Below are 23782 nucleotides of genomic sequence, written 5' to 3' on the forward strand. Positions count from 1 at the left end.
CAGCTTTTGGTGTCACCAAAAACCAAATCAAAGACTTATTTGACACTTCCATTTAATTTTCTCGAGTAGCATTACAATCTACACTGCGAAACCGCCTTTGCTCTTCGTACTGTCAAAATCACCCGTCGGAGCTCGGAACTACCACCACTACCACCAGTCACCACCCCGACGACCGCAGTCGTCTCCATTGGTATAATGGGGAAACCAAAACAACAAGTAATTTCCCGCTTCTTTGCACCAAAACCGAAGAACGAAGAAGACCCTTCAACTTCAACGACCCCCTGTACTCCACCTCCCAAAATTGTTGCCACCGTCAGCTTTTCACCTGCAAAGCGCCTTAGAACTTCCCAACTCATTTCTCCTCAGAACAAACTTTCTTCTTCTTACGATGATTATCCTACAAAACCCACCAAAACCCCTAAGCTATCAACCCACGTAGATAACCCATCCACTCCTCTTCCTAATCCCACTCTCCACCAGAAGTTCCTGGATAAACTTCTAGAACCATCTTACCACCTTTTGGAACCTTCCAAGTGTCATGAAATTGCAAATCCCAAGTACACGCCGTTAGAGCAACAAGTTGTGGAGCTTAAGACTAAGTACCCAGATGTTCTATTGATGATTGAAGTTGGTTACAGGTACAGATTTTTTGGTCAGGATGCCGAAAATGCTGCTAGAGTTTTGGGTATTTATGCACATATGGACCACAATTTCTTGACAGCTAGTGTACCCACGTTTCGGTTGAATATTCATGTGAGGAGGCTGGTGAGTGCAGGGTACAAAGTTGGTGTTGTTAAACAAACGGAAACTGCTGCAATTAAGGCTCATGGATCGAATAAATTGGGCCCTTTTGGCCGTGGGTTGTCAGCATTGTACACGAAAGCCACTTTGGAGGCTTCTGAAGATGTAGGGGGTGGAGATGAGGGGTTCGGGTCATGTAATAACTATTTGGTTTGTGTTGTTGAGAAGGTAATCGACCTTGAGGGTTGTGGGAATGATGTGAAACTCGGGGTTGTTGGAGTTGAGGTTTCAACTGGGGATGTTGTTTATGGGGAGTTCAATGACAATTTCATGAGGGCTGGGTTGGAGGCTATGATCCTGAACTTGTTGCCAGCTGAATTGCTTGTTGGCAGGCCTATATCTAAGCAGACAGAGAAGGTGATTGTCACTCGTTTATATGAAAATCTATCATAAAACTAAAAGGAACCTTTGGTATCTCACATTGATTTCCTATTTGTGGAGATGAAATATTCTTTTTGTAAAGAATTAATTAGAGAATTGGATCTCTTACTCTCTAAAAGAACAGACTTTTATAACAAGAGCTGCATACTAAAAGATCTTTATTAGATGATTGCTCTGTTGCAGGTTCTTTGTTAATTGAATCTGCATGGATTTGGTAAAATAAATTTGCATTTTTATTTCTAGATTAAAGACTGAACCAATTATTCTTTAGAGATGGTGTTTCATGTGAGGAAAGGACTGTAAAACTTGATCACTAAAACATGAGCTGACCATGTGTAAAAGAAGGTTCATTTTTGCCATATCTCTAATGGGGCAAAAATGTACAGGCATGTCATTCTGGTTCAGGCAGTGGTAGAACAACCTCCTCTTTTGGTGAAATAATGGTGACTCCTTATCCTTTGCCACAGCCTGTTGTAAATAAGTTGTTATTTTAGGAATGTATGACCGTTTCTGGGGAGAAAATTTGGGTAATACAAACAAGGAAATTATTTGTAGGTAGTGCAGATCAGACAAACTAAAAGATGCAACTCATACAACCAAACTACCAAGAAAGGTGTGTATCCAGGTGAGATGAATGCAGCATTTAATACTCCAAGAATATTTAGAGTGACCACTCATGTAAATAAGACAGGAAATTGGCTTGACAATTAGTTTGAAGGTAGCACATTTCTTACTTTTGTTTGCCTTGTCCAATATTTCTGGGTAATTTCTTCAAGAATCAGAACATAGAATAGCATTATTGACTTTTTTCTAGCGTTTTTGGGCATGAAGATGCTGTTTATTATTCAATTAGAGTTGTGTGTTTGGACATTTATTTTATGGTAAAAAGTCACATATTTAAGCTTCTATGAAACTTGTCACAATAAAATAAATAAATTGAAGTTTGTATGAAAATGATTTCAATTTAATATCTGAGTTGTCATTATGATGTTGTTGAAAGTGGATCATAAATTATAGTTTGGATCATTATTATCATTAGTAGCTATTGTTTGTCTAATTACGACTCATCGCTACAATGAGTGGGAGGTGAGAGATGAACGAAATTGGGAGAGAGAGGAGAGAGGCCAGCGAGATTTGGGAAAGAGAGGAGAGATGCTAGACATAGTCCAAGTGGATACATGTTGTATTCGATATATAAACTATGAGAGTTGAGGAGAGAGGTGATCGAGATTGAGAGAGAAAAAAGCGGCGAGCGAGATTTGGGGTAGAGAGATGAGAGATACTAGATACATGTTGTAATCGATGAATACATGTTGTATCAATGAGTACAATCCAATACATACATGTTAGAGGGTGGAGAGAGACAAGCAGAATTGGGTGAGAGAGAGACAAGAGAGGTGAGCAAGATTTGGGAGAAAGAGGAGAGATTTTGGATACAGGCTATTTTTGACGATAAGTTTTCAACGAATACCGTCTGATACATACAAGCTTATACATTTTGTATTCGATACATACAACTGTATCAAATGTATTCATTCGCTCTTGTATCATATGTATTCATTTGCTCTTATATCACTTGTATTCTTTCCTGCATTTAGGCTGTAACGACAACCAGTGGAGTGATTAATCGATATAAGTATCTTCTTCAAGATTGTATGGTTGCCATTAAAGTGATACAATTGATAAAGTTGATATAGAGGGAGAGGGATGAGAGAGGAGAAATTTGCCCTAGAACCCTTAGTATAGCTATGTTAGGTAATATTTCTAAACTATATCTATGTATGGCAAAAATAGTAGTTATTTTTGCTTAGTTAAGAAAGTTCCCTTAATTTATTATATTCATTTCAGCTGCTACTGGCTTATGCTGGACCTGCATCGAATGTTCGGGTGGAGGATGTATCATCAGATCGGTTCAGTGACGGTGGTGCTCTGGCTGAGGTGATGTCTCTCTATGAGGGCATGCAGGAAACTAATTTGTTAGATGTTCAAGAAAAGGAAGAGGCTGAAATGAAAATGCCCAAATGCAATCAAATTGCAATCCAGGTGTAATTTCAACTCTTCGTATAGTTAGAGGCTGAATTTACTAAATTTTTATATACCATCTATTGGAATCGAAATGTCAAAACTAATATCTTCATGTCTTTCTTATGTGGACATGTTTATACCTTCTTCTTTCATGTTCTTTGCTGTGTCTGTTGGATGGGGTTCACTGGATTCCCCTGTGTATTAGATTATATCTTTTTCTCTCATCCTTTCATATTGAATTGTAGGGAATAATGGCAATGCCTCATTTGGCTGTACAAGCATTGGGCCTAATTGTTAGCCATCTAAAACAATTTGGTTTGGAAAGAGTTCTGTGCTTGGGAGCCTCATTTCGTCCCTTCTCTAGCAACATGGAGATGACTCTTTCAGCCAATGCATTGCAGCAACTTGAGGTGAGTGGGGTAGTCCTACCCTTCAAAAGCAAACTAAATCGAAGAGAAAAACAAATACAATTCTTTTGGATAAATTCCACAGTTGAACTTAGTAATTGTTAGCTTCCCAGGCATGAATGATACATTCTTATTGTTTTCATGTTTTCATTGCAAAGATTTCTTCTCAAAGCAATATCTGATGAGACTCAAATTAAAGACGGTTGTGTTCATATTTACCTTACCAAAAGAAATAAAAAAGGAAGGAGTGACTGCTGCAATTAATATGCCTTTGAATCAATGGAGTAAGCAAAATTAGCTTGGGTTAGGGGGAACCATCTGGAAATGTTAACCTCAGAAAACTTTGAGCACGATCAACTTAACTTTGCGTTCATTATAGAATCTGAATTTGCTTCCATGACAGCATTTATGGTTCTCGGACAAGCCGACTCCATACTGTAATGCAGATAAGCATTTAAACGAGCAACTTTCGATCATCTGATGATTGATTTAATCAAGCCAGCAAAATTGTTATGTAGAGATAGTCTGGATGTGGATATGTACTTAGTTTAAAGGAAACCAATGTGTCTCTGTTCCTGATGTGTTTGTAGGATTGGTAAACCGTCACAAGTTTCTGAACTAGCTAGACAATAGAGGATAGCTCCCTCCCTCTGAAAACTTGAGGTCGGGAATTTCTGTCACCAAAGGAGCAAAGTGAGGAGCACTTTTGACTCATGGGAAGGACTTGTGAGCTTACAAACATTAGAAATCAAGGCTCCAGCACATCCGTTCCTTCCCGTCTCCCCACTTTCTCACTCATTGTCTCTTCCTTATTTTTCTGGTTCCTTCCTCACCTTTCTTCCTTTAGCTCACTGATTTCTCCTCCTTATATGAACTATGGGTAGATCTGTCATTTGTACAAAGTAGATACTATTCTGGTGGAAGTTCTAAAGATTTTGATCTTTGTTTGATCCAGCCAGCTTAATGCCATACTTGTCTGAACCGAATTGCACATATAGAGAATTCACATATTTTTTTACTAGTTTGTCATTGGACCATAGTTAGTGGATTGATCTATTGATTAATCATTATTACTCTGTTTGGTCAATATATTTGTCACTTTTGACTCTGCGAGAGTTGATAAAATGTGTCCACAATTAGTAGCACTTTGATCTTTTTTTTTTTTTCAGTAAGCCATTTAACACTTTGATCTTAATATTGGTTTTCAATTCAGTCCACAAGTTATGGATCTCCACAATCTCATCCCATAGGGTGTAGTTACCTCTTTAGTCATCCATTTATCTTCCTCATATTTTGCTTTAATGATTTTCCCCACAATAATTGATTGGCACTAGTGAGTTTCCATAACATTGTTTAAAGGGTCACATCCAGTGTTTTTAAATGCCAAAGCGCAAAAAGTGATTGGGTCCATGGGTCTTGAAGTAAAAAAGCATGAAGTTAAGAGCACACTTCTTTGTAGTGAAGTGTACAAGTAATGGAAAAATCAAAAGAACACATGAATTTATGGAAAGATATAACACTTGAACCTAAATTAACCCCAAAATCTAGCTCAAGAGGGGAGAATCGTCCAAGTCCATATAGGCAGACCACCAGTCCATTCCCTAACTAATGTGGGATCCTAACCTACTCTAAACTGGAGCGTGGACCGGGAGCCCAAACATGGATGAACCTGAGTTGGATACCTAGGCCTAACTCAACTCTTAAATCTAGCTCATGAGGGGAGGATTGCCCAAGTCAATATAAGCATACCACTAGTTCATTCCCCAACCAATGTTTAACCCACTCTAAGGGAAGAAGTATGGTGGGAGTTAGGCTCAGCCAGAGGACTTCTCGATGGGCCTTGGGTAGTATGTGGGGACTTTAACACTGTTAGATTCCCTTCAGAAAAGAGAAACTGCTCTAGATTCACAAGAGCAATGTATGATTTGTCTGATATCATCGAAGATATGAGCCTTCAAGATCCACATTTGATAGGGGGCAAATACACTTGGAGGGAACGGGAGAGTCACGATGTTGCTGCCAGGCTTGATAGGTTTTTATTTTCTGACGAATGGGATGAGGAATTCAAGAACATTAAGCAGACAAGCTGGTTGAAGGGATTCAAAGTTGCACCACAGGGAAGACCCGAACTTGGAGTTTACTCATTTGCAGTATGCTGATGATGCATTGATCTTTTGTGAGGCTAATAAGAACCAACTCATGATTCTCAGGGTCATTTTTGTTCTTTTTGAAGCAATCTCAGGATTACACATCAACTGGAATAAGAGCTTCATATATCCAGTTAATGAGGTTCCTAACCTAACCTCATTGGCTGGGGTTCTTGGTGGAAGTATTGGGGAGCTACCAACTGTCTATCTGGGCATGGCACTGGGTGATCAGAATAGGTCTATAGATATATGGAATGGGGTGATAGAGAAGTGTGAGAAGAGGTTGGTGAACTGGATAAGTCAATATCTCTTCTTGGGAGGAAGACTAACACTAATCAATAGTGTTTGGACTCTATGCCTACCTATATGATGTCCCTCTTCCCTATCCCTGATGGTGTCATTGAGAGATTGGATGTTCTAAGAAGAAATTTCCTCTGGGAAGGGAACAGTGAAACCAAGAAGTTCCACTTGGTGAAATGGGATGCACTGATTGGAAGTAAACTAAAAGGGGGTATGGGGGTCAGGAACTTAAATACTCAGAACCAATGTCTTATGATGAAATGGCTCTGGAGATTTGCTTCTAGGGAGTCAGCTCTCTGGAAAGAAGTTATCCAGCTGAAGTATGAAATGGCAGATCACTGGACCACCAGAATAGTCACTGATACTTATGGGATCAACCTTTGGAGATCCATCAGAAACCTGTGGCCAAAGCTTAGAGAAAATTGCAGCATAAGAACAGAAGATGGCAGGAAGGTACTTTTTTTGGGAAGACCAGTGGTTAGATCAAGCCCCCCTAAGGGACACCTTTAATGATATTTACACCCTAAACCAACAACAAAGGGCCACTGTGGCTGATGTCTGGTCAAATCATGGATGGAGTTTGAGCTTTAGAAGACCTTTTAATGACTGGGAGATTTTGAGGTAAGTTGAGTTCTACAACAAATTGGAGCAATCCAAAGGGAACGACAACTGACCAAGATAAATTGGAGTGGAGGGCCACAGTCAAGGTAGTTTCAGTGTGAAAGGGGCCTATAAAAAATTTAACCCTTGTAATAATCAGATTGAGGACTGGCCTTGGAAGCTTATATGGAAAGTCAAAATTCCTTATAAAGTTTCTTGCTTGGCTTGTGGCCAAATAAACTGTTTTAACCCAAGAAAACCTCATGAAAAGGGGGATACATCTAAGTCCAAGTTGTTTTTTTCTGTGAAGAAAAGGCTGAGACTGTAACCCACCTTTTTATACACTGCAGGATTACCCGTCAACTATGGGAAATGTTGTTAAGTAAGAAGGGCCTGAATTGGGTAATGCCAAGGAAAATAGGTCAGACTTGAAGATCTGGAGCAGTTATGCTAGCATGTCAGACCATAAGGATAAGTGGAAAATTATACCGGCTTGCATTTGGTGGGCTGCTTGGACAGAAAGAAACCTCAGGTGCCATCAGAACAAGAGCAACAATATCCAGAAGATGAAGATGAAGTGTTTAGTTTTGTTCACTTTTGGTGTAAACAGGAGTATAGGGAAGATCTAGAATCAGTTAGGGATGTCTTAGGATTATTGTAAAGTTTTGCTAAAAGGGTTGAAGATCTTCTAGATACTCCTCCTCAATTGTAGTTGGAAACTTGTAACTTGTCGTGGCAGGTCTCTGTTTTTGTGGAAATAGAATACAAGTCGTTACCTTCTCCAAAAAAATAAAAAAAATAATCAAATTGTATTAACATAACTGATTTCAGCAACCAGATTTACAATTGAGCCGATATTAATCCAAATCCTCAAAGGTTCATAGAACCAATGGCTTTCCTTGGGATCATTAATTTAGAAGTGCACACTTCTCTATAGCATATGGCTTCAACAATCTATAATTGCGCATCAAGTCGCTTCGTAGTTTTAAGCTATAAAACAGTGGCTTTTAATATTAATGGGGACATCTGGAGGAATTACTGGGGTTACTTCTGTTCGGCTTTTGACTAGTTATATAATTATGCAGAGTGGAGAGGAGAATGATTTAGCAATCTTTTTTTCTGGCTAAGAAACATCAAAGATACCTAGCTTGTCAGCGTATCAGAAATTTTAAAAGGAGGAAAAAAAAGAAAAATGAACAGTTCTCAAGTAATTTGAATATTATGTATGATATACATTATACAATATACAATTTGATAGAAGTTTTAAAAGTTTTCTTTCCCTTCTGTCCACTTTACTGCACCGGCAATTTTTTAGCTCTCAACAGATACGATAGGCATATTTTTCCCCATTTGTAATTTTACTGATGATGTAGGTTTTGATGAATAACTTTGACGGATCAGAGTCTGGCTCCTTATTTCATTGTATGAATCAGACCCTTACTTTATTTGGTTCAAGGCTTCTCAGGCATTGGGTATGGAGATTTTTTGCTGTTAGTTTGTTGGGTTTTGATAATATGAACAGATAGAAGGTACATGTGTAATTTCATATTTTGCAGGTGACTCATCCATTACGGGATAGAAACATGATAGGTGCTCGTCTTGATGCAGTTTCAGAGATTGCAGAATCTATGCAAACTCATCGAACTTCTCATACTTCTGTCTTGGAGATGGAAGGTGCTGATGTCACCAGTTCGCAACCGGAGATACATCATATAATTGTTTCAGTTCTGTCCACTATAGGAAGGCCACCAGATATCCAGCGGGGGCTTACAAGAATCTTTCATAGAAAAGCTACTGCTGCTGAGGTGAAGGTTTTTATCTTCTGATTTAATTGGGATTTTTTTTCCAGTTTTGTTCTATGGTACAGTCTCTTATCTGATGGGGAAAATCATCAAAATGCAACTTTAGATAGGTTCCGTCACATATGTAATAGTTCTGGTAACTACAGACAGGTGCCTGTGGTGGGAGATATTGATTTTCGATTACATGTCCAATCAGCTAATGCTTAGAAATATATTTTTAAAGCAGCCGCACAAGCATAAATTGTTCCTTGAATTGGTTTTGCAGCCTCAACCATCTTTTAGATGGAATTTAATTGGAATTTCTGTGTCAGTTTATTGCAGTCATTCAAGCTATCTTGATTGCTGCGAAACAACTTCAGCGGCTTTTCATTACGGAGGACAGAAGTACTAATCTGCAAAGAGAGACCTTGCATTCTGTCCTGTTGAGAAAGCTGATATCAATTGCCTCATCTTCTACTGTTATTAATGGTGCTGCTAAGCTTTTGTCTGCTTTAAACAAGGAAGCTGCTGACAGACAGGATCTTCACAACTTATTTATCATTTCTGATGGGAAGTTCCCAGAGGTTTGTTGTATTCTTTTTCTATGCCATATTTCTTGTCTGCACTTGATTCATTGACTACTTTCAGTTGGTTCACAGGTTGCTGAAGGTACAAGGAGAGTTGAGTTGGCAAATGAGAAGTTAGACTCATTGATTGTTATGCATCGCAAGCAGCTTCACATCCACAAATTGGAGTATACTAGTGTAGCTGGTATCACACATTTGATAGAGGTACATTAGAAGAATTCATCATATTCCAATCTTTCTTCTTGTAATCTCTTCTGTCATGTTAAGTTTTTGTTTTCTTCAGAATGTATATCTTTTCTTGCTGTCCACAATCTGGAAATATTTTGCTGTGCATTGCTACTCTAGATCCCGTTTGGTTTAGCTGAATTTAAGTAGCTTTTGAACACCAAATGCTGAAAAAACTTGTCAAGTGCTTGCACTGGTACTATATAAATACACAGTTTTGTATTTGGATAGAAGAGTGAAAACTTAAAATGAGAGTCCATGTGTTTGGAATTGGTAGAGAAGTGCTTATCATTTATCAATACTTCTTCTGGTACAACGACAAAAATATCCTTAATGTGACAAACACTATAAAGGAGTTGATTACTTCAATTCATGCTTCAATCCACTTTCAGTTCCAAATAGATTAGGTAAGATTATTTTTAATAAGTGAATTATTTATTTGAATAGCATATAATAGTCCAATAATTTGATTGAAGTGGGAATTATATATGCTTGATAAACTGTTTAGGAAAATTTTAAGAGTCATGTAACCATAGAGTTATTATCTAATTATCAATGAACTATCTCTAAACTACATTCTCATTAACAAATCACAGAAGAATTCATTGGATACTTGCACTAGGGTGGGGGATATGAGCTCAAGTATGAGGAATAGTTGTTAAGTCGAAACTTGGTTTTCTAGAAGGAAAACTAGTTTTTGTTTGGCATCGAGGTCGCTATGAGAAACTGAGTGAAAAAGGAAGCAAAGCACTTGCTTTAAGAAATAGTTATAACACAAATTGTATGAGGTCCCAAGGAAAGCTCCCAGTCATTTGCCTTTTGTTTTCATCTTTGCAAGTTTCCTCTAGGTTGTTGCCACTATCCAGAGATATTGTGGAGATGGGAGGTTGAGATGGGATAAAGAAGGAAAAAAACATCAGACTTGGAGCTTTCTTGGGAGTGGTATTTTGAAAATTATATAAAAAGTATCAGGAGAAAGTAAAATACTTGTTAAATCTGAAAAGCTTCTAAGCTGCCCAACTTATTTATTTTGGCTTATTTTTGCTTTAGTACACTTTTTAAGTTCACCAAACACTAATATAAGCTGAAAAATGCTTAAAATCCCACCTTACCCACTTAGTCACATGTTTTGAACCAAAACTCAAGGTTTCAAAGGGCATCAAACTCTACTTGGATTTTAATGGATCGTCCAACTAGAAATAACAATCAAATGCAGGAGGTCATTAAAGGAGTCCAAATAAGCGGATAAATATAATGCAAGTATATACTTGGGTGAAATGAAACCAAGAAACATAGTACAACTCCTAAACTGCTGGATCAATATTGGCAATACTACAATTAAGGAGGATGGAGTATTGTCCCAGCTTGTATATGGTGGACAGTGTGGAAAGAAAGGAATCAAATATGTTTTGAGGGCAAGAAAGACAATGTGAAGAATTTCAGGATGAATTGTATAGCTCTTTATTATTTTTGGGGTAAACAGAAAGTCTTGGTACAGGCAGAAGAATTTTTTGATGTCATAGACTATTTGTGACAAAAAGCACATGGAGTCAGTCTAGCTTGTAATACTTTTGGAGGGGGGGCTACTTTGATGTACTGTATACCTGTGGATAAATAAAAAAAAGAAAGTTACTATTCTTAAAAAAAAATAATGCAAGTATATCACCTTACTTACTTCTTCTATGAGGGAGCAAGCAAATGTAAACACTTTCTGGAGATAGATTTTGTTGTGTTTTTTTCTTTTACTCTGCATTCATAATTCCTCACATATTTACTCCAATCACCTAAATATTTATTCATTTGGTTTTATTTGAGTTGCTTCTTTTTATTGTTTATTTTCCATTTTTGTTTTATTTGGGTGTGGAGGGTAGGGGATGAGTAGGAAAGGGAATGTAGTTGTGGATTGTCCAAGATAGTAAGAAGCACCGTCTCCCGTGAAGAGGACATCATGTTTGGCCAGCAACAACTAGTGTTAGACATGTCTTGTTAGTCCAGATTCTTCTGCCCATTACCATTTTCCATCCATCAGGTGTGGAGCTTGTTTAACAAAGAGGTATATTTCATGCCTTATCCCTTAAATTTTTTCTGGGATGCGAGTGTCAAGTATACACTTCTAAAGGACATTGCATATCAACTGTATGTGTATTTTTTTTTGAGAAAGTTTTCTGCTTGTTGGTGCTGCATAGCCTGCCAAGGTAAATCCATGTTTTAGGCGTTTTAGGCTGTAATTGTCTTTTACACATACCTCAAACTTTAGGCGTTTTAGGCTGTAATTGTCTTTTACACATACCTCAAACTTGTAGTTTATAGTGAGACTTTGAAGCAGAGGAAGTATGCCCATTTATGCCCTACTGTATTTATTTGACTATATGATGCTTCAACTGCAGTTGCCTCTAAACACAAAGGTGCCTCGAGATTGGGTCAAAGTGAACAGTACTAAGAAAGCAATACGTTATCATTCACCAGAAGTATTAGTGGCTTTAGATGAGTTAGCGTTGGCAAATGAGCAGCTCACTGTCGTTTGCCAAGCTGCATGGAGTAATTTTTTGACGGGTTTTGGTGGATACTTTGCCGAGTTCCAAGCTGTTGTGCAAGCCCTGGCTTCATTGGATTGTCTAAATTCTCTCGCCATTCTTTCGAGGAATAAGGTCAAAGATAACTTTTTGTTCCTTTGTTGCTTGTACTTGCTTTATTGGATGTAAATAGTTCTTCATTGTTTGTTCCAGAATTATGTCCGTCCGCTCTTTGTTGAAGATGATGAGGCTGTTCAGATACATATATGCTCTGGTCGTCATCCGGTATGTACTGAAAACATTGTTCATGGAAGTTTCTCTATTTAAGACTTCAGAATTGTAGTTTAACTACTGTTGGCGAAGTGAAGAGAACTTCCTTAAGCTATTTAGATGACAAAAACTGCAGACTGAATCCTGGTATTTAAGTGGACAAGGGTAGAGTCGTAAAGGGGCTGACCCATTATTCCACTGTGTTATGAACCATGCATCAGCCAGTCATCTGGAATTTCATGGTCATAAAAAATTTATTTAGATGACAGTGTTGTCAAAGGTGCTCCTAAAGCACACTTAAGCGAGGCTCAAAACATTGAGCGTGTCACCTCACTCAATGTGTGCTTTAATGTTATCATCAAGGCTTTGAGATGTACTTTTCCTTGCCAATGAGCGTTTCCTGGAGAGGCACTAAACAGTTGATATTTCACTTTATCGTACTTTAATTTTCAATTTCGTTGTTCATAAAATGGTTAATCGTTCTTATAATTATTAGTCTTGGACTAAACATATATATTTATATATTTTTTTTGAACATTGGTAAAGTTGTATTCTTCAGCATTAAGGACATGTTGGTCACCTTCAAAAAATTTACAGCCCTTACCAAAATTACAAGCTCCATATTAATTCTATAATTTGATCTACATCTTCTATATAGAGCTGTTTACACCAAAAAGGTAAAGATACCAAAAAATTCCATTTTACTTTTGAATGGAATTAGATCTATCTTCAAACATCTCCCATTCCTTTCCTTCCACATTGACCACCATATGCATGATGGTATTAGCCTCCACCACTTCTTTTGAGTCTTGCTACCGCCCCCTCTGTTTAAAAAGATCGGAGGTGTGATGTTGAGGAACATCACCCAGATTTGTGTAGTGAATTTGCAATGTAAAAATAAGTGTTTGTTTGTTTCCCCAGTCAAATTGTATACAAAACACCTAGGGACTAGTTTCTTTCCTTTCTTCTGCAGCACTTCTTGAGTTAAGCAAGCCCTTTTGATGACTAATTAAGTGAAGCATTTCACTTTGGTGGGGATCAGTCTTCTCCAAATACTCTTCCAGTGATGATGGTAGCCTCTAACCCCAACTTGTATGCCTTTCTTGTAAGCACAGTTAACTGTGAATTTGCCATCCTTGTTGAGCTTCCAAATAACTCTATCTGGTGCATTTGTTACTAGATTGGTTCCCCCCAGTTTTCCAGGAAAGAAGCCAGTCTATCTACTTCCCAATCATTCAATAGCCTTCTGAAAGATAGGTCCCAGCCTTGAGTTGTCCAGCATTCACATACTCTGACTTCAGGATTGTTGCAGATTGAGAAAAGATCTGGGAATGACTCACTTAGAGGAACTTGATCAATCCATCCATCTCTCTAAAACTTGATCGTGTTGCCATTTCCAACTTTCAGCAACACATTTTCTTTCATAGAGTTCCATAAAGCTCTGATTGTCCTCTATACTCCCCACCCATAGGGTTCTGACACTATCTCTGTGCACCATGGGTTTAATTCTCCATACTTTGCCACTATCTCTGTGCACCATGCGTTCAATTCCCCATACTTTGCCATTATCACCTCCTTCCACAGGGTTCCTTCCTCACTAGTATATCTCCACAACCACTTCATCAAAAGGCTCTTGTTTTGGATTCTCAAATTTCTAATACCCAGTCCCGCTCTTTCTTTGCTTAAAATAACAGTGTTCCATTTCACTAAATAGTAATCCTTGCTTTCTCCTTCTTTGCCTTTTTGCCAGAGGAAGTTTCTTCTCAGTCTGTCCAGCTTTTTGATAACTATTAGAGGAATTGGAAAAAACGACATAACATAAGTAGGCAGTGAATTTAACACAGAGTTTATCAAGATTACTCTACCCCCCAAGGATAGATACTGAGCCTTCCATCTTGATAATTTTTTCTGCTTTTTCCATAATTCCATCCCATATCCCCAAAGATGGCATTCCTATGTATGTTGTCAGCAACTTCTCTACTTTACACCCTAGAATGCTTGCAAATCCTTGAATCTGAGGCACCTCCTTGACTGCAATCAAGCTGCTTTTTTCCCAATTGACCCTTAGCCCTGATACTGCTTCAAATAAGATCAGAATCAATCTGATGTAGTTCAGCTGTTTGGCTTCTGGATCAGAAAGGATGGTAGTATCATCTGCGTATAGCAAATGGCTAATCTTTTTTCTATTCCTTGTTCTGTCTCCTATTTGGGAACCCTTGATCCACCTGTTCTGTGTAGCTATTCTCATCATACTATTAAAACCTTCCATTGCTAGAATAAAGAGAAAAGGTGACAGTGGATCACCTTGTCACAGCCCCTTTTCTGATGCAAAGAAGCCAACAGGTTCACCATTTACTAGTATTGAGAAACCTGACTGTTTTAATGCACACTTCTTTTAGCCACTTACTACCAAAGCCCATTTGTCTCAAAACATTCAATAAAAATGCCCAATTTACGTGGTCATATGCTTTCTGGATGTCTAACTTGCATAATAAACCCGCAACTCCACCTTTCATCCTTGAATCTATGCACTCTCTAGCTATCAATGCAGCATCCATGATCTGTCTCCCTTTTATGAAAGTCATCTGATTTTATTGACCAATTTGCTCACCACCCTCTTAAGTCTTTTTGCCAGTAATTTAGCTATGATTTTGTAGACCCCTCCTATCAGACTTATTGGCCTATAATCTTTTAATTCTGAAGCTCCAACCTTTTTAGGAATTAGAGTGATGAATGTTGCATTCAAACTTTTCTCATAATTTCGATTGGAGTGGAATTGTGAAAGAGTGTTAATTTTGTCCTCCTTCAAAACCTCCCAAAAAGTCTCGAAGAAAATCATTGAGAAGCCATCCGGTCCAGGAGCCTTCTCCTTAGCACACATCCTAATACTTTCTAGGATTTCTTCTTCCTCGAAAGGTCTTTGCAACCATGCTTGTTCCTCTCCATTTATCATATTAACATCTTGAATGTTCAGATCTGGCCTCCATTGTTCAGCTTCCTTGTATAAATTTATGTAGAAATTTTGGACAACCTCCTTGATCATAGCGGGATCTTTCACAATGTTACCTTCTACATCAAGTTGTTCCATAGTAGTGAACTTCGTATGAGAGGTGGCGATTCTGTGGAAAAACTGTATTCTTGTCTCCATGTTTCAACCATTGTACCCTGGATCTTTGTTTCCGTGCTATCTCCTCTTTCTTGGCCCATCTCTTCAAATACTTTTTTTCATTAAAGCCCCGATTTTATTTCGCTTTGCGCTTAAATCTCCCAGACTTTAAGAATTTTTTCTGCTTTTCGCTTTTGATAACTCTTAAGAGGGTAGCTCGAGGTGAAAGATCCCTCCACTTCCAACTTTGAGTAGGTAGTCACTTGGGGAGCAAAGTTGGAACAATATTTCTGGTGAAAGAACAGTTCCGGTATCAGTGGCTCAAACTAGCTGCTGAGGTTCTTTATTTGGTCGGTGACTAGGGTAAAAATAGTCTAGCTCTCTCTCGCATTTACTTATCATGTGCTCAAGGAGCTTGGGTTTATTTTGCCGATGCACCTTTAGCTATAATTCTTCTTCGATCTCGAGAGTGGAAGGATCAGGATTTAACATGCTTCAAAGATCTCCCTGCTTATCTTTAGAGGGGATCAAAACTACTTTTTGACTACAGGAAAGGAGGGTTAGGTTGAAGTGGATAAAGATTACCACTCAAAAAAGAATTGTTTTAGATTAGACTTTTTTGTCTTAATCTGCATTAGATAACCAAGGATAGTGTTATTTACACCCCACACCTCTTTGATACCTGAAAGTTGAGAACTCAATTGGTTTCTGTTTCTCCATATCAAAAATGAATAGCAGTTGTAATATACAGGCCGTAACCCGTTATCTGCATTTGCTTTATAGGAGGAAGTTTTGCATCAACAGCAAGTTTTACTTGCTATTTCATGTTTTACTATGGTGCCTTTTACCTACTTTAAGTTCTAGTTTTGTCCTATCGAATTTCATCAGTAAGAAAGAAGCTTTATGTTCTATTTTCTAGCAAAATTATGCAATCTGAATGGAAATATCTTGAGTTTTGAGGTCATTGGATTACATTGGCTAATTCCCAATAAATATCAGGTATCTGTAATTAGTATATCACCTGGATTTAGGTATTGAAAGTGTATAATCTGGTAACCTTTAGCATGTTAAGACATTCAGCAATTACATTTTTGTGCCGCTAGGCAACTCATCCATTTCATGTTCTACCATTTCTACAAAGAAACCCTAGGTTTTGGCATCCGAGTAAAAGGAGATCTTTTTCCTAAAATTCCCCTTTCCTTCACTTGATATCATACTTCGACTCATGAATACTCACTTCAGACTGCTTCGTCCATCTCATTATTAATTCATTGTTAAAACAAAGAAAATATAAGATTTTTTAATAAATCTTGTTGCATAGGTTTACGATGTGTAACTAAATAAAAATTATAAAATAAGCGAAGTGATTTTCCTTTCAGTTGATTTTATTCAACAATTGACCAAAATATGAATAATTTATAAATAAATAAATAATAAATTGCATGAACTTAGATCAATCAGATAAAGATTTTTGTAACCATATGATTCTGCCTAATCAATTCATCCATTTAGGTTTAAAGAGAGAATTTGTTAGAAAATTTTCATAATATAAGCTGACGCACTTTCTCGTCGTTTGTCAAGTAGATTAAGCTTTTGAAATCCGAGGGACACCTCTGTGGTTCTGGAGCAACATTAAAAGAATAGACAGAAGAAGTGTTGGAGAATGGCCCCAATATGCATAGCATGCTGGATTGTCGGGAAAGAAAGGAATAAGAGACCTTTTGAGAATAGTAGTAGTTCTATACAAAAAATCAAGCTGGATTGTTTTTTTATTGGTCTTCTGGATATTGGTGTTAATAGAACTACATTGAAGGTGTAGAATCACTTGTAGATTTTTTTGACTCCTTGTAAGATACAAGGTTCCATTCAATCTGTAATTTTTTTTCACTTCCAGTACCACCTTGGTGTTGATTTTTGGGATGTGAGTTAGACTCCAGACCTAATTTAACATGGTATCAGGGCAGACAGAGGTCCTGAGATCGAATCACATCGCCATCCATATCAAAAAGAATTTTCACGTGCTTGAACCGTGAAAAAGAATCAGGCCTGCACGTGAGGGGGCGTGTTGAGAATACAAATTAACTTATAAAAGTGTGCTCTTAAGCTTTTTGATGGGATGATAACACACTTCAACAAATATAATGCTACTTTACTCAAAACTTCATTTCCAGTACCACCTTGGTGCTGATGAATACGTACTCAAAAATCCAAGGGATACCACTAATCTACATCGCATTTGACTCCATCTCTACTATTGTCCTTGGAAGCAGATCTTCTTGGCATACATAATATCAAACTACCATTAAACTAGATTTTCAGATGGCTTGCAAACAACATAGGAAATTAAATTTCTTTCTGTTGTTTGGTAGAGCTCCATAAGTATATTAGGTGAATTCTTTGATGTTTGCTACCCTTGCCAGCTGAATAGAATTGGGATGCTCATTTTATTAATCGGCTGTTTAAGGCATTCTTATATGTGTGACGATCTCTTATTGACTTATTTTGAGAAATTGAATATTAACTGTGGGCTTTGACAGGTTCTGGAGGCTGTTTTACAAGATAACTTTGTCCCAAATGATACAGATTTGCATGCAGAAAGAGAGTACTGTCAGATTGTCACTGGACCAAATATGGGGGGGAAAAGTTGCTATATTCGCCAAGTTGCTCTTATTGCTCTCATGGCTCAGGTAATGCCATACTGATGCTTGCTTCTATGTTATATCTCTAAAATTCTTTATCTCACTATCTTTGTGTGACCTTAGGCATGGAAATATTTCTTTTATAGAAGAATGTATGTGAAGGTAGAATTAGCAGAGAAGTGTATGACACACATCTCTGTACAGTATGACTAGGTGTCTCTGACAGTGTGACTGAAGGAACAATTCCTTAATAGTTGACTGGTTAAAAATAAAGACTGTAATCAAAAGAGTATTTTCCTTGACTATTTTAAAACTTTCCTGGCAACTGCAGCTTATCATAATCTTTTTATTGTAGAACTGGCTTCTAGTTGTAAGGCTGTTCTCATGTAATTGATAAGGATTGATTACTTATATCCAGTGTTGTGAATGGCGAGCGCCTCATCGCCAAAGGCGAGAGGCAATGCGAGGCGAGCCCTTCTCGCCATTCCACACTAAGGCGAGGCGAGCTAATGGCGACAAAAATGGCGCCGCCTTTTTGATTTAAATTTTTTTAAAAGATTTGACTTAACAATATTAGTCAAAATTAGGGTTTTTTTTGTTTATTTTCAAAATTTGCTGCTGCCCAACTCCTCTTCCCCTCGCGATCTCTTCGCGCCGACTCCTCTTCCCTTCGCGATCTCTTCTATTGTCAAAATTTGCCGGTCGCGTCTCTTCTCCTGTTTTCCATAATCTTCAAGGTGCTGCTGCACTGAGGACCTGAGGTATACCTCTTTTTTTCTTCTTCTTTTGATTTTTTCAGTTCTTCTTGAGTTCTTTTCTTCAAGAGTTGGATAGTTTTGAAGAAGAATAGACATTTAAAGTTTTAGTATTGTATTTTGGATTTTTGGTCTTTAAAGTTTTACTACTATTGGTTTTTGAATTGAATATTTGCTAATATGTGTTATTACTATTAAGATTTTGGATATTTATGTATGCAATTAAATATTTTTAATTTTTGGTATTAATTGGCGCCTTAATTCAAAAAGGCAAGCGCCTCACCGCTCGCCTCGCCGCGTGGTGAGGCAGGCCCTTGTCGCCTTTTGTCGCCTCTCGCCGTTCAAAACACTTATATCTCAAACAAGTGTAATTGGAAAGAAGTTTTAATGATGGCTTGTTAGTGCAAATCTGTCTACTGAAGATCCACAATAGTATGATTTAATAAAAGGTATTCTTTTCCTCCTGGGTACCTCTAGGTTGGATCCTTTGTACCAGCGATCTCTGCAAAACTACATGTACTGGATGGGATATATACTCGCATGGGTGCATCAGACAGTATTCAGCAGGGAAGGAGTACATTCTTAGAAGAACTCAGTGAGGCTTCTGATATACTGAGAAAATGCTCAGCCAATTCACTGGTTATACTTGATGAGCTTGGGAGAGGCACCAGCACACATGATGGCGTAGCAATTGCTTATGCAACACTTCAATATCTCCTGGAGCACAAAAAATGCATGGTTCTATTTGTTACTCATTACCCTGAAATTGTCAGTATCAAGAATAAGTTTCCAGGCTCTGTGGGACCATACCATGTGTCATATTTGACATCCCAAAGAGATGTGAATGGGGATTTCAAGTCAAATGAGAAGATGGATCACATTAATGGTGAGGACATCACCTACCTATACAAACTTGCACCAGGTGTTTCTGGGAGAAGTTTTGGTTTTAAAGTTGCTCAGCTTGCACAAGTGAGTTTCCCTCTTTTCATGCTTCCTCTTTGTGCAGGTCCAATAAAAGACAGGCTCAATGAAGCCTGATAGTAAAATTTAATGTGATACTAAAAGTTGGACACTAGCTAAAGTTTTCAGTCATTGATGCCAGTGTCTTTTTACCTGTTACTCAATTGCCTGGGTCAATGTGTGATGATTTCTGGTCAGATCTTTTCAATTGGTTTATTCAAACATCCATTGTTTATCTCATGTTCTTGTTTGTTTCAGCTGCCGGTCACATGTATTCAGCAAGCCATTGTAATAGCTGCAAAACTGGAAGCAGCAGTCTGTAACTACACTGAACAACAATTTCGAAGGAGCTGTTCTCTAAGCCATAGGCAAGATGGCTGTAAAAATGAACCCACAGAGGATGTCCTAGAATCAGATTCCTTGTCTGCTGGAATAGTTGAAGGCTTAGACGACATCAGTGAGCTTTACAGGGAGTTGTTTATGAACCTTAACTATGCATATCTTGAAGAACATGGTAATGACAGGAGACTCCAGTTTCTAATGCAAGCTAGAAGCCTTGCAGCTCAGTTAATAAGTAGGTAAAGATAAGTCAATTTATCCTATCTTTCTTTCCTCTGTTTTTCTGTACTTCTTGTGTTCCATTTACATGACAGTCTTTCCTTTTGATCCATTCCAATAATATTGACACATTCTACATTCAGAAACTCTTTTGTTTCACCCTTTCCATTTTTCTCCATGGAAGGGGAGAGCCTTGGAGCAACGATAAAGTTGTTACGTGTGACCCATAGGTCAAAAGTTCGATCTGTTGAAGCAGCCATTAATGCTTGCATTAGAATAGACTGTCTACATCACACCTTAGGGTGCAGCCTTTCTCCGGACCTTGCTAACGTGGGATGCTTTGTGCATCCAGCTGTCCTTTCCATTTTTCTCCTAATAACATGTTATTGGAATGGCATGACATGTTGAAGACAACATTCTAAGGATACTTTTGGTATGCTAGTATATCGCCTCCCTTTTCAATTTATATGACCTTGTTTGACTAGGCATGGAGTTTAAGAAAGAAATAAAGACTTTTGATACGTGTGGCTTCAAATACGCCATAGCATTTGTGTGGCTAGAGAACTTTTGTTGTGGTCATAAACATGTTTCAACATTCTTGTGACTATAAAAGATTGTGAATAACAGTTTCCATAAAAAAAATTAATAAGAGAAAAATGGGAAATTTAAGTAACTTTCCTTTTGTCACGGACTAATAACGAAATAGTGTCATTCTTCAGGAACGGAGGGATTGGTTAATTATGCATCATCTATCTTTTTTCCTTTCTAAATTAGGTGTGTTCCAATTTCTCCATGTCCGGTGGGTCAAACTTTTTGGAAAACATGTGACTTTGAAACAAGTCACTTAAAAATGAGAAAAATGACTACCCTAGTGGAAGTACGGAAAAAAAGTTCCACAAGTGGCATACCACATTGATTGTGCCCTACAATCCTCCAACACACATCTCCTTCATCCCACCCGACACCCCTGCCCCTGCCCCTACCCCTACCCCCACATCCCATAGTAATTGTTTAGGTTATATACAAATGCTTTTAGGATAATATTCTTGCTTATGTACCAACCAATGAACATAAGAAAATGATTCTTAGAAAATATTTTTCGTGGCAGTACTTTGCTTATGTCCTACTGTTCCATCATGAAAAAGATCCTTCTCATTTTGCAGGTAAATGCTGGTAGTGAAACTGCCTGCCTGCTTGTACAGTAGGACACCACTATTTTGATCCAAATATAGATGTTGAATATCTTGCTTTTTATCAATTCAGGTGAGCTTTTAAACTTGACTCTGATTATCATGTTGAGCTCTTACCATTGCTATCGATGTCCCTCTTATTGCTGCATTATGATAATTACCTAATTTTTATTGCTGACAGAGCTTTGGTCTAGTGGTAAGAGCACAACCCGTGATTTGTGGGTTGGGCATACATCATGGTTCAAACTCTGATGTATTAGACAAAAGCATGATATTAAACTTAAGAGTAAAGGGGTGGGCTTATTTATTTTCGGGGTTTCTCCTTTTGGATAATGGTGGTGTTTGAGTCAGCTTGGAGCATTGGGCGCATCTTGACTAATCCAGAAAGCAGCTTGCTGCAGTTTGCAATCACAGCTGTTGGGTAAAATCTGCTGACCAAGGATTTGGACCAAATAGCTATTATTCCTCCTGCATTCAGGTAATCACCGTTAGCTGTCAATTTTGTATTTATACGCAGGCAACCTGTCTCTGCCTTGGGAATTCACTCTTCTTAGAGATCACGCGAAGCATAAACAAGTAGTTCAGTATCATGATGTGTAAAGAATCTCCGTTTTATGAGTGTCTATCATTTTCATTAATTAAGGGTTGTATATTATCTGATGAATGGACAAATAATTGTTGGTTTGGATGCATGTGAAGGTTAGGTTTCCCCCCTGATTTTCATGGTTATTCGAACGGCTTGAAGTTTTGAAGATGCCCTCCTCTACCACATGTTAGGCTAATCAAAAAAGATTTGTCTAAGCTAAGCTAAATTAAAGAGATAATAGGTCTCGCGCCAATGCTAGGTATCAGTTTTAGAAAGAATAATAACTGCATTAAATCCGTGATTGGAACTTCCCTAACAAAATCTGATGATTTACCATATCAGAAGTGAGGCGTTTGCTTCTCGTTTGCTTCTCTTCAGCTTTGAAGGGCTATACTGATCTTGGCAGGTCTTCCATCTTGGAAAAAGAAAACACCTGGTTGAATCTGTTAATGTAATTTGTCCATTTTGTCAAAGCAACTGATATGCAAATTGCATTGCCAAAAAAGGCAACATCAGTTTCATTTCTTTTCTCCACCAAGTTATATGCTGTTAAATTCCGCAATCAACGCGGATCTTGCTCAAGATTTACATTGGCAAATCCTCGAAATGCCTGAGAATCAAGTCTTTAAAACGAGGAAAGGTTAGTGCTAAAATAAAGGGTATTGCAAGAAAGTGACTTTTAAGTATTTATTCTATGAATTACTTAAAACCTGAAAAACAAGTCTTCACCAAAAAGAAAAAGAGGGAAAAGGTTATCTATTCTCTTTTTTTGACTTTTTTTGTGAAAAAGAGGCAGAGTACATTCAACATGCTAGTCCTCATTTGAAGGTAGCTGGCTACTATGCTAATCAAGAAAAAGACATTTAATCACAAGTTGACATCATACGAGCAATTGCCAGAGATGGGCAACTAATGATAAAACATATGAATAAATATGTGTACACTCTTGTTAAACATTCAGCAAGTGTTCTTAATTCGTGCAATGAACATTCTCAGTTCTCTAGCTCTCCTTGTATGTTCAGGGGAGAACATATCATTGTCTGAATCACTAAGTTCAACCAAATCAATGCATTGAACGTTGCCCTCTAGGTGTTTGGAGTTCCCAGAAGCATGCTGCAGCGGTGGAGGACTTGTGAGATCAATTACTTCATCTTCAGATGAAACTTGTGAAATGTTGCTCTCTTGGAAACTGGTGATCCCATAAGTAAAATCACCACCCTTCTTCACACAGTTGCTGTTCCATGTATAATGGGACTGTTTACCTGTATCTACCACCTGAATATGAGCAATGTCGTCATCATCCTCTGGTACTGATCTACATAAAGAAGTGGCATCATTGGTAGTAGAGGTTTCTCTATCAATCTCAAGCAAGAGGTCTTGGAGTTTCTGGTCAATTTGACCCAAAAGCTGTGGATTTTCTGTTTTTCTTGGTCTTGATCGAGCATTGTTTCGTTTCTTTCCTTGAGCTCGTCTTTCTTGGAACTCCAAAATCCTCTCCGGACAAGCCCTGTTGGAAAGAAGAGATGAATGATGGATCAAACAGTGTAATTTGTGAACAAATTAGGAGGCTTGTATTTTATTTGAATGGATCTCCAATCAGAGTGCATAATCTCTAAGCAATTGCTATATCACTGAATTCATGTATTTTATGTCAACATCACCCAAAAAACCTGAGGATGGCTGGCAAATCATACATATTCTTGTCATCTTGTATACTGAGTAATCCATCCTCATTGAATTTAATATGTTTCAGTGCTGCGTGACCTTAGCAAGTTCAACTAAATATGTTGTGGATAAGTAACTTGAGTAGCATAAAATATCTTTTATGCCGACAGTGTAAAGAACTTAAACTCCAAGAAAGTTTCTTCAGTTGCCAAAAGAAGTCTACTTCCCAGTTTTTGCTTGCATGGGGTACATGATGTGAATCTATGATAATGTATCATGAAACGTT

The 23782-nt window shown here is 37.9% G+C and overlaps 2 protein-coding genes across 8 annotated transcripts in view; one reads left to right on the forward strand and one right to left on the reverse strand.

The window, feature by feature from the left end:
• Positions 1 to 23614, forward strand: LOC101248748 (DNA mismatch repair protein MSH3). 7 transcript variants are annotated; one of them, XM_069296228.1, is made up of 15 exons: positions 1 to 1158; positions 3031 to 3225; positions 3453 to 3617; positions 8035 to 8133; positions 8218 to 8466; positions 8775 to 9026; positions 9102 to 9233; positions 11642 to 11902; positions 11981 to 12052; positions 17681 to 17830; positions 19015 to 19506; positions 19756 to 20075; positions 21219 to 21318; positions 21427 to 21723; positions 22854 to 23614. In XM_069296228.1, the coding sequence occupies exons 1-13, from the start codon at positions 196 to 198 to the stop codon at positions 21220 to 21222; spliced, it is 3354 nt and encodes a 1117-aa protein (XP_069152329.1). In that variant the 5' UTR covers positions 1 to 195; the 3' UTR covers positions 21223 to 21318; positions 21427 to 21723; positions 22854 to 23614. The 7 variants fall into 7 exon arrangements, with proteins under 7 accessions (XP_069152329.1, XP_069152330.1, XP_069152328.1 ...); XM_069296229.1 differs by having other exon boundaries at positions 22921 to 23614; XM_069296227.1 differs by having other exon boundaries at positions 19756 to 20071; positions 22921 to 23614.
• The window catches only part of LOC101248457 (single-strand DNA endonuclease 1), a 6318-nt gene continuing 5106 nt past the window's right edge, over positions 22571 to 23782 (reverse strand). Inside the window, exon 14 of the mRNA XM_004234338.5 lies at positions 22571 to 23338. Within this exon, the coding sequence (XP_004234386.2) occupies positions 22789 to 23338 (550 nt within the window). The 3' untranslated portion in view covers positions 22571 to 22788. The remainder of the gene's footprint in view (positions 23339 to 23782) is intronic.

Source organism: Solanum lycopersicum, chromosome 3 (assembly GCF_036512215.1).
Source record: "Solanum lycopersicum chromosome 3, SLM_r2.1".
Classification (NCBI taxonomy): Eukaryota; Viridiplantae; Streptophyta; class Magnoliopsida; order Solanales; family Solanaceae; genus Solanum; species Solanum lycopersicum.